Source organism: Seriola lalandi, unplaced genomic scaffold (assembly GCF_002814215.2).
Source record: "Seriola lalandi dorsalis isolate HSWRI2012SDOR001 ecotype SW California unplaced genomic scaffold, Sedor1 jcf7180002054569, whole genome shotgun sequence".
Classification (NCBI taxonomy): Eukaryota; Metazoa; Chordata; class Actinopteri; order Carangiformes; family Carangidae; genus Seriola; species Seriola lalandi.
In genome coordinates this window covers 101,292-113,878 of record NW_019525122.1, presented here as the reverse complement: position 1 = coordinate 113,878, position 12,587 = coordinate 101,292, and the positions used below count along the sequence as shown (strand labels likewise).

Below are 12,587 nucleotides of genomic sequence, written 5' to 3'. Positions count from 1 at the left end.
GGGGGGGAGGTGACGACATAAACCTTTAACCCCCAGCCCCACTGCCCCCTTTTCCAGACCCCTCTCTTTTCAGGTTCCAATAGAAATAATTAAAACCATCTGCCTGAGCGCAGAGCTGTGCCACTAAATCCTGCCCACAAAACAATCATGACAACACTCACACACATGTACACACAGCAGCATTGCCATGGAGCGCACCCCTTTGGTTTGGCCCCCCCTTCTGTGATTTAAGGCCACCAGCCACTGAAACTGTGCAGAGAATGTGGATGTAAACAAACACACCATGAGACCACCCATACAAACTGTGCCTGTACACAAACAAAGATAAAAGGGTCCTTTCCAGTCAATACATTCTAACTGTAAGCTGTAATTACTCATTTTGCAGTGTTTTGATCTAATGAGTTTATGTGCAGGTTTGGTGTCAGTGGGTGTGTCTTTCCAATAAGGGTGTGTTTGTGTTGTAGAGGTTATCTCCCTGAAAGTTCAGTGTTTAGCCCCTAGCAGTGACAGTAGCTGAGCTAGGTCACTGCCTATTTGGGTTAATACAGCTAATTTGCCAAAGTGGCCATGTGGCTGGTAAATAACCCCCCTGCCCACATGTATCCCGGCGTGTCTGAGAGGAGCAGCAATAGGAGGAGGGTTTTGCAAAACCACCAATTACTGCAATGTTGTTGGGAAAGAAAATGTCTGTATATTTCGAGGTAGGGTATTGATTTAAAATAACATGGTTGTGAAAAGCGGGTTCTGTGCATGTGTGTGTGTGTGTGTGTGTGTGTGTGTGTGTGTGTGTGTGTGTGTGTGTGAGACATAAATAAAAGTTTAAATCCGCCTCCACATGTTGATTTCCTCTAGTTTTTGCTGACACATTGCTGATATTATGTTTTGCTCGTGTGTTTACAGAGGATGATGAAACTGGTATCATGGATGGCCTGTTGGAGGCGCTGCAGTCTGGCGCTGCTTTCAGGAGAAAGAGAGGACCCCGGCAAGCAGGTACACATACACAAGCAGGACTGTAAATCTTCACAAAAATGTGTAGATGTTTCAAAGTGTCATGTCTTAGTTGATTTACAGATTTCAGTTTCCTTTCACGCACGTTTGTGGTATTCATTCTATACTGAAACACATGTAGCATATGAGACTCATTTGGTCCATGTTCCTCACTGTCTCTATGTTTCTGTCAGCACACAACAACAGGTTTGTTTGTATTCCTGTCTCTGTTCCATCTGTTGCATGGCTCAGAGACTGTGGGTTGTGGTAGTATTCTCTGGCCATAGTTGCCATGCCCCAAAGTCAATTCAACAAATGGCTGGCATAACAACAAAAGAAGAGGGAGGGTGCCAAGGGTGGGTGTGGGCAGCAAGATACTTAAGAGAGGAGCAACAGGTGAGGGTGTGGTTGCGGAATAGTAAAATATAGAGAAATATAACCAAGGAAGATAAACTAGAGTGTGGGTAGAAAGTTTAAGGAAGTGAGATCACTGAGTGAGAAATAGATGAAACATGTATGAACTACTGGCTAAAATATGAAGAAAATCTGAATCATTAGTCCCCCTCCACTCAAAAATATGCTTTCCCTTTTGTTACTTCACTTTGAAGTTTCTCACTGTATATCAGGCATTTTTCAAATTCATCCACTGATGAGGGAGAGTTGCAAAACTTGCACATATGAGCACAATTCTGTAACATTGCAACTAGTTGGGAGGTCAATAATGGCAAGTTACACAAGTGTGATCTGAAAAACTTGAAACCAATGTGCACTTGCACTAAGAAGTAGTAGAAAGCTGTTTCACATGGTTTTATAGTAGTAATATAAAGTAGTATAAAATATATAGTATTATAATCATTCAACTTTCCATTTTATTGTGGAACAAAAAATTGGAACACTGTTTTTCTCATTACTGGGCCAGCCAGAAGTCCATGTCCTGTGTGTGAGAACATCCTCCTGCGCACAGCTCTATTCTGTATTGATTTTCATTCAGGCCATGTAGTTCTGTTTGTAAGCTCATAGAGAGACCAGTAATGTGGTTAGGTACTTTATCTGCTGTCTGTCCTGCTCCCCAATCCTGTCATATTCGCTAATTGGATACTAGAGTATTTTTCTCTCTCCCTTTTCTTTTTAAATTGTATGTGTAGCACATTTTGTGGATATTTTGCCAGGCAATACCATGCAAATGAAAATGTAAGTTGTTCGAATAATAACTTTGTAACATGATTCCTGGTGTTAGGAAACTCATGTGCAACCATGTGAGTGGGAAAGTGTCCACTGCCATTAATTGATAGAGCAAGAGAGAGAGCCTGTGTGTGTGTGTGTGTGTGTGTGTGTGTGTGTGTGTGTGTGTGTGTGTGTGTGTGTGTGTTTATTCACATGCACATGTGTGGGTTGAGTATTCACACATAAGAGAGGTTGGGGAAGAGTGTGTGCAACCCAATCCCTCCCTCAATAGAAGCCAGATGTGAAGTGGTGATCCAGAGTGGAATAGCTCAGAACCAGAGGGTAGACTGCTTTCTTTCATTCGTTCGTTCTTTCTTTCTTTCTTTCTTTCTAAATGGACTTATAATACAGTAAAACAGTGGTTGTGACAGAGACTATCTCTGAGGGCATTAAACAGTTCTTAATAACGAACAGCTCAGGCTCAGCACCTCTAGAGTGACTGAGACAACAGTGAGAGGACGATATGGAGGGAAAAGAGGGAGGGGAGGAAGGAGCACTGTTTGAGTAAGAATGGGGCCCACTTGAGGGCTCAGTCAGTCACCCATAATACTGTGTGGCCACCTCACACTCCTAACAGGAAATACCTGAACATATGTGTGAGAGACAGAAAGGGAGAGCGAGCCTTCCTCCCTACGCATACTTGTCTGTGGTAGGAAAGTATAAGTGGCTGGATGTATCATAGTCTCTGCTCAGTACCTCCTCCTGGTCTCCTCTGTTCCACAGTCTTGTCATTTTGTTTTCTTTTGCCCAATTCAGGGTTTTCCATGGCTCATGTGAAGGTTGTGAAGCCATGCTGTATTTATATTTTCTTCACTGATGAAGAAAAGACTGCTCCTTCACCAGTTACTCACTTTGCTTCTTACAGCCAGGAAGGGCCTAAAGTCTTTCACCCACACAATAGGAGGGTGTCTTTATGTTTGTGTGTGTGTGCATGTTTGTCTGGTTGGTTGAGTCAGATGTCTTAATTTAGTGGAGATGAAGTAGGAGGAGGCACATCCTGACTTTGGAACAACTGATACATATCTGGCACCACTGAGGCCTCGGGCAGCAGGCTAAAAACACTGCTCTATCCAGCTCATTTATACATGGACAGTATTTTTATTCTTTTCGCCATAATGTATAATACATCCATAAAATGCTCTCCATACAAGGCAGAACAGTGGATAGGAACCACAGCTGTGGTTTCATCATCTCATCATGTTAGTGCAAGGCAGGTTTATTTGTGTTGCACCTTTTAAAGGCAATTCGTATGTTAATTAGGTTTGAATTTAAGGTAATTGCAGTATTAATTGGGAATAATGGTAGTGTTAATTTCCCATTTTTTAAACAAAATACTTTATAATACATGTGGGGTATAAGTATTAAATGTAGGGGTGGGCGATATGACGATATTAGATCGTGAAGGATTACAACGTGAAGACGATCTTTCTAACTGCAGAGATCGTGGGATCGTCTAGGGCACATTCTATAAATTGCAGTTCTATGCTGATGCACCGACGCCGCAGACGTATTGACGTCGTCAACCTTGACCGACCAATCATAGTAAATTACGGGCAGTGACGCGCTTTCCTACCCGCCTCCTTTTTGTGTGTGTAGCGGTAGCACATAGAGAGCGAGGGCTGAAAGCCAAACGGAGTTGGTCGCTAAAAAAAAAAAAAATTCCACCTCCATTATATGGATTTTCCGCAACTGATCAAGCGCAAGCAAATGTAATTTGCAAAGTTTGCACAGAAACCGTTCGCACGTCGGCTGGTAACAGGACTTTACTTTCTGTTACAACTTTTGCAAGACAGCACTTTATTAGAATGTTGTTGTTGTTTACCTTAAACTTTACGTTGTTTGCACATGCAGGCAAAACTGCGACTATTTGAAATAAAATAAAAGAAAGGTTCTTTGGTCTAAATTGTCTGTTTTTCTTTTTCCAATTTAAGATCGTGATAAAATCGAAATCGTGATTTTATTTTTAAAAAATCGTGATATGATATTTTTGCCATATCGCCCACCCCTAATTAAATGTAATAAAGCATTCACAAGACTTATCCCAAATGTGAAAAAGTATCTACTAATCCTCATATATAGTCTAAACACCAGTGAAGTTTGTACAGTATGTCTCATCTATAATCCATAGTGAGTTACCTTTCACAGTTTTTTTGTCATTCCTCTAACACAACTCATTTGGCAGCAAACATTCCTTAGACTGCCAGTTATGGGAAAAATGCACAAACTGATTTCAAACAGATTATACTACTTAATCAAATTCCCATTGTTATCACTGAGACTTTCTCTCATTAAATATTCAATAACTTTTAATTTAGAAATAACAGAAACAAAAGTAGTGATACCAAACTAGGCTGCAAAAGCATAATGAAGGAGACTTTGTGAGTTACCATATTGGTGGGGTTACTGGAGCACACTTTCGTTGTAATTACAATGTGACTCTATAATAATCTATCTCTAAGAATCAAAGAGATGCAGTATAAAATGCTTCTATATGACAGCCCTATCAAATCTGTCAAAACTCATTCACCCTTTTTTTACTGTCAGTCACTTTTTATGGCTGGAAAGGAACTGTCTTCAGGCAGTATTGGCTGTGGCTAAGACAGAGCTGATCACAGGGTGGGCAAATTTGTTATTTGCTAATAAAATGCTAAATTATGCACACAACTTGACCCAAGTCAGACTGAAGTCACAAATTTGACGACTCGAGACTTGCTTGACTAACACTAGTAAATGACTTTACTTTGGCTCATGACTTGAAAAAATGACCACCTCTTTACAGTATGTTATAATGAATCTCTCTCCCTGTTACACACATATTAAAACCTAATGAGTCACTACTTTAATATATTACATTACATTCTGTTACATTATATGTCATTATATTAGGGATAATATAGATAAGGTTTGTGGAAAATCAATGAGTCACGTTGAGGGTTACATTTTTGTCTTTGGAGCTAGTGATTGCCATTGTGCATGTCATGGTCTTCATTACATGAAGTGTGTCCCTCCTTTGCGATCCTCTTTGTTTCCTCCCCTCACAGCTGTGCTGACTGCAGACGTCACCAACTCAGTGTTACAGGACTACTGAGGGCCTATTGAGTGTGTTGTCATGCTCATTGTATCACAGCAGTGCGACTGAATGGAAAGCCACGAGGCTGCCGAGGCTCTCACCTTTGACCTGTACCTCAGTTCACTGTGTGTGTGTTTGTGCTGGTTGTATAGAATAAATAGACTGCATGGGGGATCCTCAGCTGTCTACCCTCCGTCTGTCTGGCCCCCACCCCCCCTTTAGGCACATACAGACAAAATGCACACAAACCAGATGTTCACATGCCAATACAAAGACACACATCGATGTTTGCATACCAATACATGCATACCAATACATACACCCAAACAGGCACATCATGTTCTAAACACCATCATACTGCTTTCAGCTTTAGATTGTTAGCTAAAGGTCTGTCGATGTCTTTTTGCATGAATACAGTTTGGCTACATAAGGCTAATTTGTTTGTATGTGTTCTCAAAGCAATTTAAGTGGAGGAATGATGCATCTAAACTCTCACTATAGACCCATCTGCTGGGTCCTGACCTTTGCTAGATCAGCCAATCACAGTAGGAACTAGTTGACAAAGCACCAATCACAACAGAGACACGGAGATAAAGGGGATGGCAACAATAGAGGCACACGCTGGCTCTGCAGACAGTCTGCTCTTACAAAAAAAGAAAAAAAGATCCCCTGCAAAGAAATGTGCAGGGGATTCACAGATATTCACAGATGTTCACACACACACAGGCACACACAGTTCAGACAATTTAGACCAATAGGAGAGCACTCATCAGTCAAACCTTTATTGTAGCAGTGGTGATGTCACATGCATACTTAACACCCGCTGAGACACAGGCCAGCAAACCACATATATGCACCAGTTGAGCCTATTCACTGCCATAAAATGCATGTTTAATACTGACCCAGAGACACAAGCCACTAGTGATGCTGGATGACGTCACTCTTTCCCACAGTCCTCTAGTGCAGAGCAGCAGTGTGTTACCTGGTGCAGCCTGAGGAGGGCGGTATGTGTCTCTAAGCTGGAGACAATGATGGAGGTCCAGCCTACATCTGCAAATACACCACCATGCTAGTCGTGGCACTGTTACCATGTTGTCATGTGACTGTGGCTTTGCTGCAGCTTCTGTACAATAGACCGAGGGCATAAAGATGGCTGCTTCCTTGTCATACAGTGGTATCACACCATGCAGATGTCACTTGCATTAGGTAAGGGGGGGGGTGGCTGGTATAATCTGTGATCAGGGAAGTGGTGAGCATTCTCTGTATCCACTGAACTAGTTCTTGGTACCCTCTCATTGCGAACTACACTATACTTGTTTGTCTGCAAACTCTCCTCACTTTCTCCTTGTTTTTGTCTTTTCCACTCATAAGGGCCGCACACATATACTGTACAACAAAGCGTTCTTTCCCTCATCAGGCAATCATTATTGAGTCTCCTGGAGTGTAATGTGTTACAGATGATCTTTTCACGACACTCTTTGTGCCTCTGATGTGCCCCTCAGTGTGCAAACACACTCATTCAATCTCATGCCCACCAGTAAACAGACCTTTGTTGTGAGTCCCGACGTCTTGTTTCCTGCTGCTGCAACCACCAGGCTTCATGCCAAGTGCGTGGATCATTTAGTCGACATCAGAGCTAGTTTGTGGATACAACATGAATGCTGAGAATTTCCTATGTTTGTAGTGCCACGTGTTAAAGGAGTGCTCCAGTGATTTTTTTACTGCACTTCTACCAAGTTAGGAGGCTTGCAAGAGGCCCTATAAATGATTGAATCAAATCACAATCTCATTGATCAGGACAATAGAATATTTTTATTGTCAATCTCATCTGAAAGCTTCAAGGTGCAAGATTGTACCAGCCTTATCCTTAAAACAGATTTTAGTTTTTCTTTGATTCATGCATTACCTATGTAATGTAAAAAATCATGTGCAGAGTTAAACTTCTATATTTGGTGATGTATAATTTACTCTTGAGGTTGCATGAGTTGCTGTATTTTAACTATATTTAAATATAGAAAGACATTTGCTCAGAATTTTCCTCACATTACTTTAATATGCAGGTTTCTGTATAAATTCATCCTGTTCCCATGCTGTTTCCAATGCTGCAACCCTCTGATCCTGACTCTTATCCTCTTCTCTGTTTTCTCCCTCAAGAGGGAGTGGAGGAGGATAAGAGAGGAGAGAAGATGGTTTGACAGCCTTTGAAGAGCTTTTCTCTGCGGGTTCGATTTTTTTTTTTTTTTTAGGACAAGCTCGGCACAGTACACATACAAGTAGAGTAACACCCACACTGACACACACTCTTCCTCCCTTTTTTTGGGTCATTTACATAATTTCTAATTAATAAGTTTATGAGGCAGGGAGAGGAGCTTTGGAACAGGACAAAAATAGATATGAGGGATGTATGTGAGAGGAGCCTGAGAAAGAGAGAAAGTGTTCCCATGTATTGGTGTTTATGATGGGGAGAAATCTGTGCGTCTCATAGGAAAGTGTGTGAGGTGATAGTTTGACACCCCAGCTGTCTGCTGATCAGTCCAGCTGAGGCTTGACTCTAAATCTCCAAATCCTCCTTCTCCTATTTCTCCCCAGACTCAATTGTGTCTTTGTCACAGCTAGTTCTGGAGACCTGCTCTGTAACTGTGTCTGTGTTTGTTTGTCTTTTTTTTTTTTTTTTTTTTTTTTTTTTTTTTTTTTTTTTTTTTGCTCCATCAGAACCATGTGACAAGTCTTGCTGTGCTGTTTGTGTTACCATGGTTCATTTGCATGTGTATTTCTATTGGTTTGCATCATGACGTTGATGGATTGGTTTGTTTTTTTGTTGTCTTCATCAGTAGCGCAGGAACACGTTACATCAATGTGTGTAATCATGATAACAACTGTGTCCTGTACTGATAATGTTAACGTTTTATTCATAGCATCCTTTGCTTTGAGAGTGAAGAGCTGTTGACTTACACCAGGCATAAAATAACAGCAAACACACAAACACAATCTCCCACTGACCTATATTATTCAAAATGGCCGCTGCTGCACAGCTGTCCTCCCACACAGTGGTAAAGGATAGAAGGAGGGAAGGAGAGGTAAAGTCAAGGCTGATGGTGTGTGTGTGTGTGTGTGCGTGCGTGCGCGTGTGCGTGTGTGTGGGAAGAGGAGGAGAGGAACTAACTGAGTAAGCAGGTAGGATAAAAATGACAGCATCCTCAGGGCACAATCTGTCACACTTGTTGTGTTTCTCTGTCCGTCCCTGTGCATCTCTTATTTGTCCTCACTGCATCCACTGTTTCCCTCTGATCTATTTTACTACTTACCTCACGGCTCATTCCTCCTCTCACCCAGCCTCTCCATCCATGTTTGTCTCATTTTCATTCATCCCTGCCTCTTTAATCCTCCCACAGCATGAATCATCGCGCTCCTCTCCTGTTGTCTAACCCTCCGTCTTCCCCCTTCCTTCCCTCCTTGCTTTTACACACTCACCATCTCCATTTCTTCATCTCATCTGTTTTTCGTTCTTCTTTTCTTCATTTTTTCCACTTTAAGATCATGATCATTAGCAGAGAGCTGCTTCAGATATCACTCTAATCCAAACACAGCCACCTTACTCAGTCATTTGTGTGTGTGTCTTTCTAATGCATGTATGTTGGATGTATGTTGGAAAGAAAGGGAGCATTAATTTTGTGTTTTATCATTCAAAACACATGCCTATAATGTTCTCAGATGCTTACACTTGTGACTGTGTGCAGCCCCATAGTCGGGTTAACTAATCAAACTGGTTGTCTCTTCATATTTGCAGTGACAAATGTTCAGTATCTGGCTGCTGACGTGTTGTATGGCTAACCGACGTGTTTTTACACGTCTTTTACGCACGTACATCCGATATGTCACTTCACGGCATGCAATGACATATGTGTATGGACTTGTTGTGATTAAAAAAAAACACAGCATGTAATTTATTATCATGTCTTTATTTCTTTATCTCACTCACCCTGACTTTCTCTTTCTCAGCCAACCACCGACGAGCTGGTCATGCAGTGACCAACATCCTGGCCAAAGAGTTGATGCAGGAGGACACGCCTTCATCAAGTAAACTGCCCGCAAAGAAGAAGTCAGATGAGAAAGAGGAGGCTAAACTAGAGGGGGCAGAGTCATTGGAGGAATTACTGGAGGTTGCTCCCTCTCGTTCTAATTAGGCAGAGCAGGCAGAAAGTTTTTACTCAGAGTCAGTGATATCCCAACGCAGGTAAATTTCTTAGACATTCCAGGGGCCAATATCAATCTGAGATTATCTTAGTGAAAAAAGGCCTGTGTTCTTCTGACCTTTGTCTTAACAGGACCATCTTTTAGGGTAGCACTGACTGTGTCTTCTGTGAGGACTGAGAGAGGCAGAGGATGAAGGCGGGGCTCTCAACTCAACTCTCGAATGTCCCTCATTAACATTTGGATGTTTGCCAGTCATATAAAAATGTTAATTGCTTTGTTCACCATGTGCACATATCTGTTAACGTATTCTTGTCTGTTTCTGTTCTCTGTATTTCTGCATCACTGAATTCACTTGTCTTTCACGAGCGGGCATCTTGAGGAATTCCAAAGACTTACTCAGGAGGGAGCCACCCTTTATTTTGCGGTTATTTCCAAATTCTAAATTTAACTTTGGAACGTCTGGAATTAGGCACATCCTACAACAGCTTCATAGGTTTCTCTGGATGTTTCAGCCATGATCACTTTGCGCTTTTTTTTTTTTAATCTACAGAACTTATTGTGTTATATCTGTCTAATATACTGTATGTAACTGTCTAATATACTGTGTAAATGTTAATCATTTTTGCTGTATTATTGAAAAAAGTGCCAACCAGTAGAAATCCAGTCTTGTCATTTCACCTCCAGGTTTTGTCCAGTCACAGTTTGCACTGGGGTGATGTGTGGAGCAGTCATCACCTGGGTGTTTCAGTGTGTTGTTTGTTTAATGAGAGGGGATTTAGTTCACTTGTTTGCATGCATCAGTTACATATCACATAAAAATGAGGATAATTTACATAAACTTGTCTACGCTGTAATGCCACACATGCCTATAACAGTTACATGAAGAAAACCTTCTTTCATCCATGAACATGAACACTCTCATAAACCCCAGAGGGAAGTATAGTTAGATGGGAAGAGAAAGTTCTTTCACAGTCAGTTAAACCAAAAAAGAAACTTTGCATTTTAAAAGGGTGTTTCCATACAAAAGCTGGCCTGAGCAGTTTACATGCCTGTGTGTTTCTGTGTATGAGAATGTCAGTGTGTGTGTGTGTGTGTGCAGTAAGCCACCTATATTTAGTTTTGTGTGCGCAATCGACTCCCTAAATTTGTGTGTGTTTGTGCATGTAGGTTTGAGTGTGTGTTGCCATCTGTAATTACTGTATGGTACCGACTATGCTGTCATAAATGTTAGGTTTCATAAACAGCTTTGTGGTCTTTCTGCTGAGGATGTAGCACACTGGAAAACTGCCCAAAAACTGCTGAGACAAGTGTGTGTGTGTGTGTGTGTGTGTGTGTGTGTGTGTGTGTGTGTGTGTGTGTGTGTGTTTGTGTCTGTGTGTGTGTGTGTGTTTTCAGTTGTCTGTGTGTGTGTGTGTGTGTGTGTTTTCAGTTGTCTGTGTGTGTGTGTGTGTGTGTGTTTTCAGTTGTCTGTGTGTGTGTGTTTTCACCTGCTTCCCCTCCCACTGAACTGCAGCAGTAGTTGCTGAATGTCTGGCCTTGCCTTTGTTGGTATTCAGTAGCCATCAGCAAACATGTTGCCATGATGTTGTGGTGTAATATCTGACAGGAGTCCTGAGAGGTGATGTCAGCTGCTCCATGCAATATTTATTCCTATGCAAACACAATACTGTAGCGTGCACCTTTGCCCTGATATCCAGCCAGCGTCAGGATCCAAAAACCACTGGGGGGACTTTAGTGGTCTTTATAAAATAACAGATTTTTTTTCTCAACAACACCAGCAATCACATGACATCTAACATAAAAAATTGAGCGCCTTTGGATGTTGAGGAACTGGCACTTAAACAACATAACAACAAATGAGGTTCTTTAAGAACAGTAGGTGTAGAAATTCCTTGTTCTGATCAAGTGCTGCTGCCTCAGTTTAATCCAGTAACACTTAAAATAATTAGGTGCTGTGCCCACTCTGAAGCACAAAATATGTTGTAGCTGTATTTAAACCACAGACACAATTCCTGTTTCATCCTTCTGCCCATCTCTACAAGTGGACAGTGCCAGGTGACTGTGTGTACCAGATACCAGCTGTCCAACATTAAGGAGAGAGAATATCAGAACATCACTGGAATGTTAGCTGTTTTTTGTTTTTTTATTTGAGTCATTCCTTTTGCTCATAACGTCTTTTTTAAGAGAGTGTTTTCTATGTGGATTTTTACAATTGATTATTTTAATGTATTTGAATTGTGACAATTTTTTTCTCAGATTTCTCTATGTACACAGAATAATGCACATGGTCATTCTGTTTGCTGCACAGAACTGTTAAAATGTCTTAAATAAATTGATCTGATTTCATTAATCTTTGATCAGTGTTTACATCTGTTGATGTGTGTGTGTGTATTTTTCAGCTCAGCTGTATCCCTGTGTTTTTGCCAAAGTAAATTCCTGCATATTTCTCCATACCTCTCTCTCCCTCTCTCTCTCTCTCCTCCCCCTCCTTCCTTCCCTCTCTCTCATGTAAACACATTGTGCAGTAAAATACCAGATAGTCACTGCACTCTGCGAAACTATAATTTTATTGCCAAAAGACAGCAGCAGAATGAATAAACAGTGGAATTAGTTATTTTTACAGAGAAATTCCAGGCTTTTCCATGGCTCCAGGGTTTCCAGAGACATTTTCCAACATTGATCGCCAGTGTTCAACATGATCCCTGACTAAGGCCAATTACCAGTGTGTTTGTGTGTGTGTGAGAGATAGAGAGTGGTTATGCCTTATGCTGTTTTTCATCATGTGGCCCCCTCTCTCTTTTTCTGTTCTTCCTCTTCTAACCACCTCCTCTTCTGCCTTCATGCCCACAATTAGACTTTTGTTTTTTCATACCTTTGTGTTTTTCCTAATAAAATCTTCACCAAGGTTTCACGAAGTGCTACATATATTCAGAATCAGCATAACCTCAGGTAATAATATATGTCACTCAATAAAGACTTCAGTACAGCGTACTAGGGGTTAATAGCCCATAAAAAAAAAAAAGGCACCTGATTTTTTCCTAATTTTATGGATAAAAGCACTGCAAACCATAATAAAGAAAGAAAATTTCAACACAAAAGTTGCACACATTTG

At 41.1% G+C, this 12,587-nt stretch overlaps 1 protein-coding gene across 1 annotated transcript in view; it reads left to right on the top strand.

The window, feature by feature from the left end:
* Positions 1–11,825, top strand: part of diaph1 (diaphanous related formin 1) — a 93,956-nt gene extending 82,131 nt beyond the window's left edge. Inside the window, exons 26-27 of the mRNA XM_087176755.1 lie at positions 901–990; positions 9,281–11,825. Of these exons, the coding sequence (XP_087032881.1) occupies positions 901–990; positions 9,281–9,465 (275 nt within the window). The 3' untranslated portion in view covers positions 9,466–11,825. The remainder of the gene's footprint in view (positions 1–900; positions 991–9,280) is intronic.
* Positions 11,826–12,587: the final 762 nt, after the last annotated feature.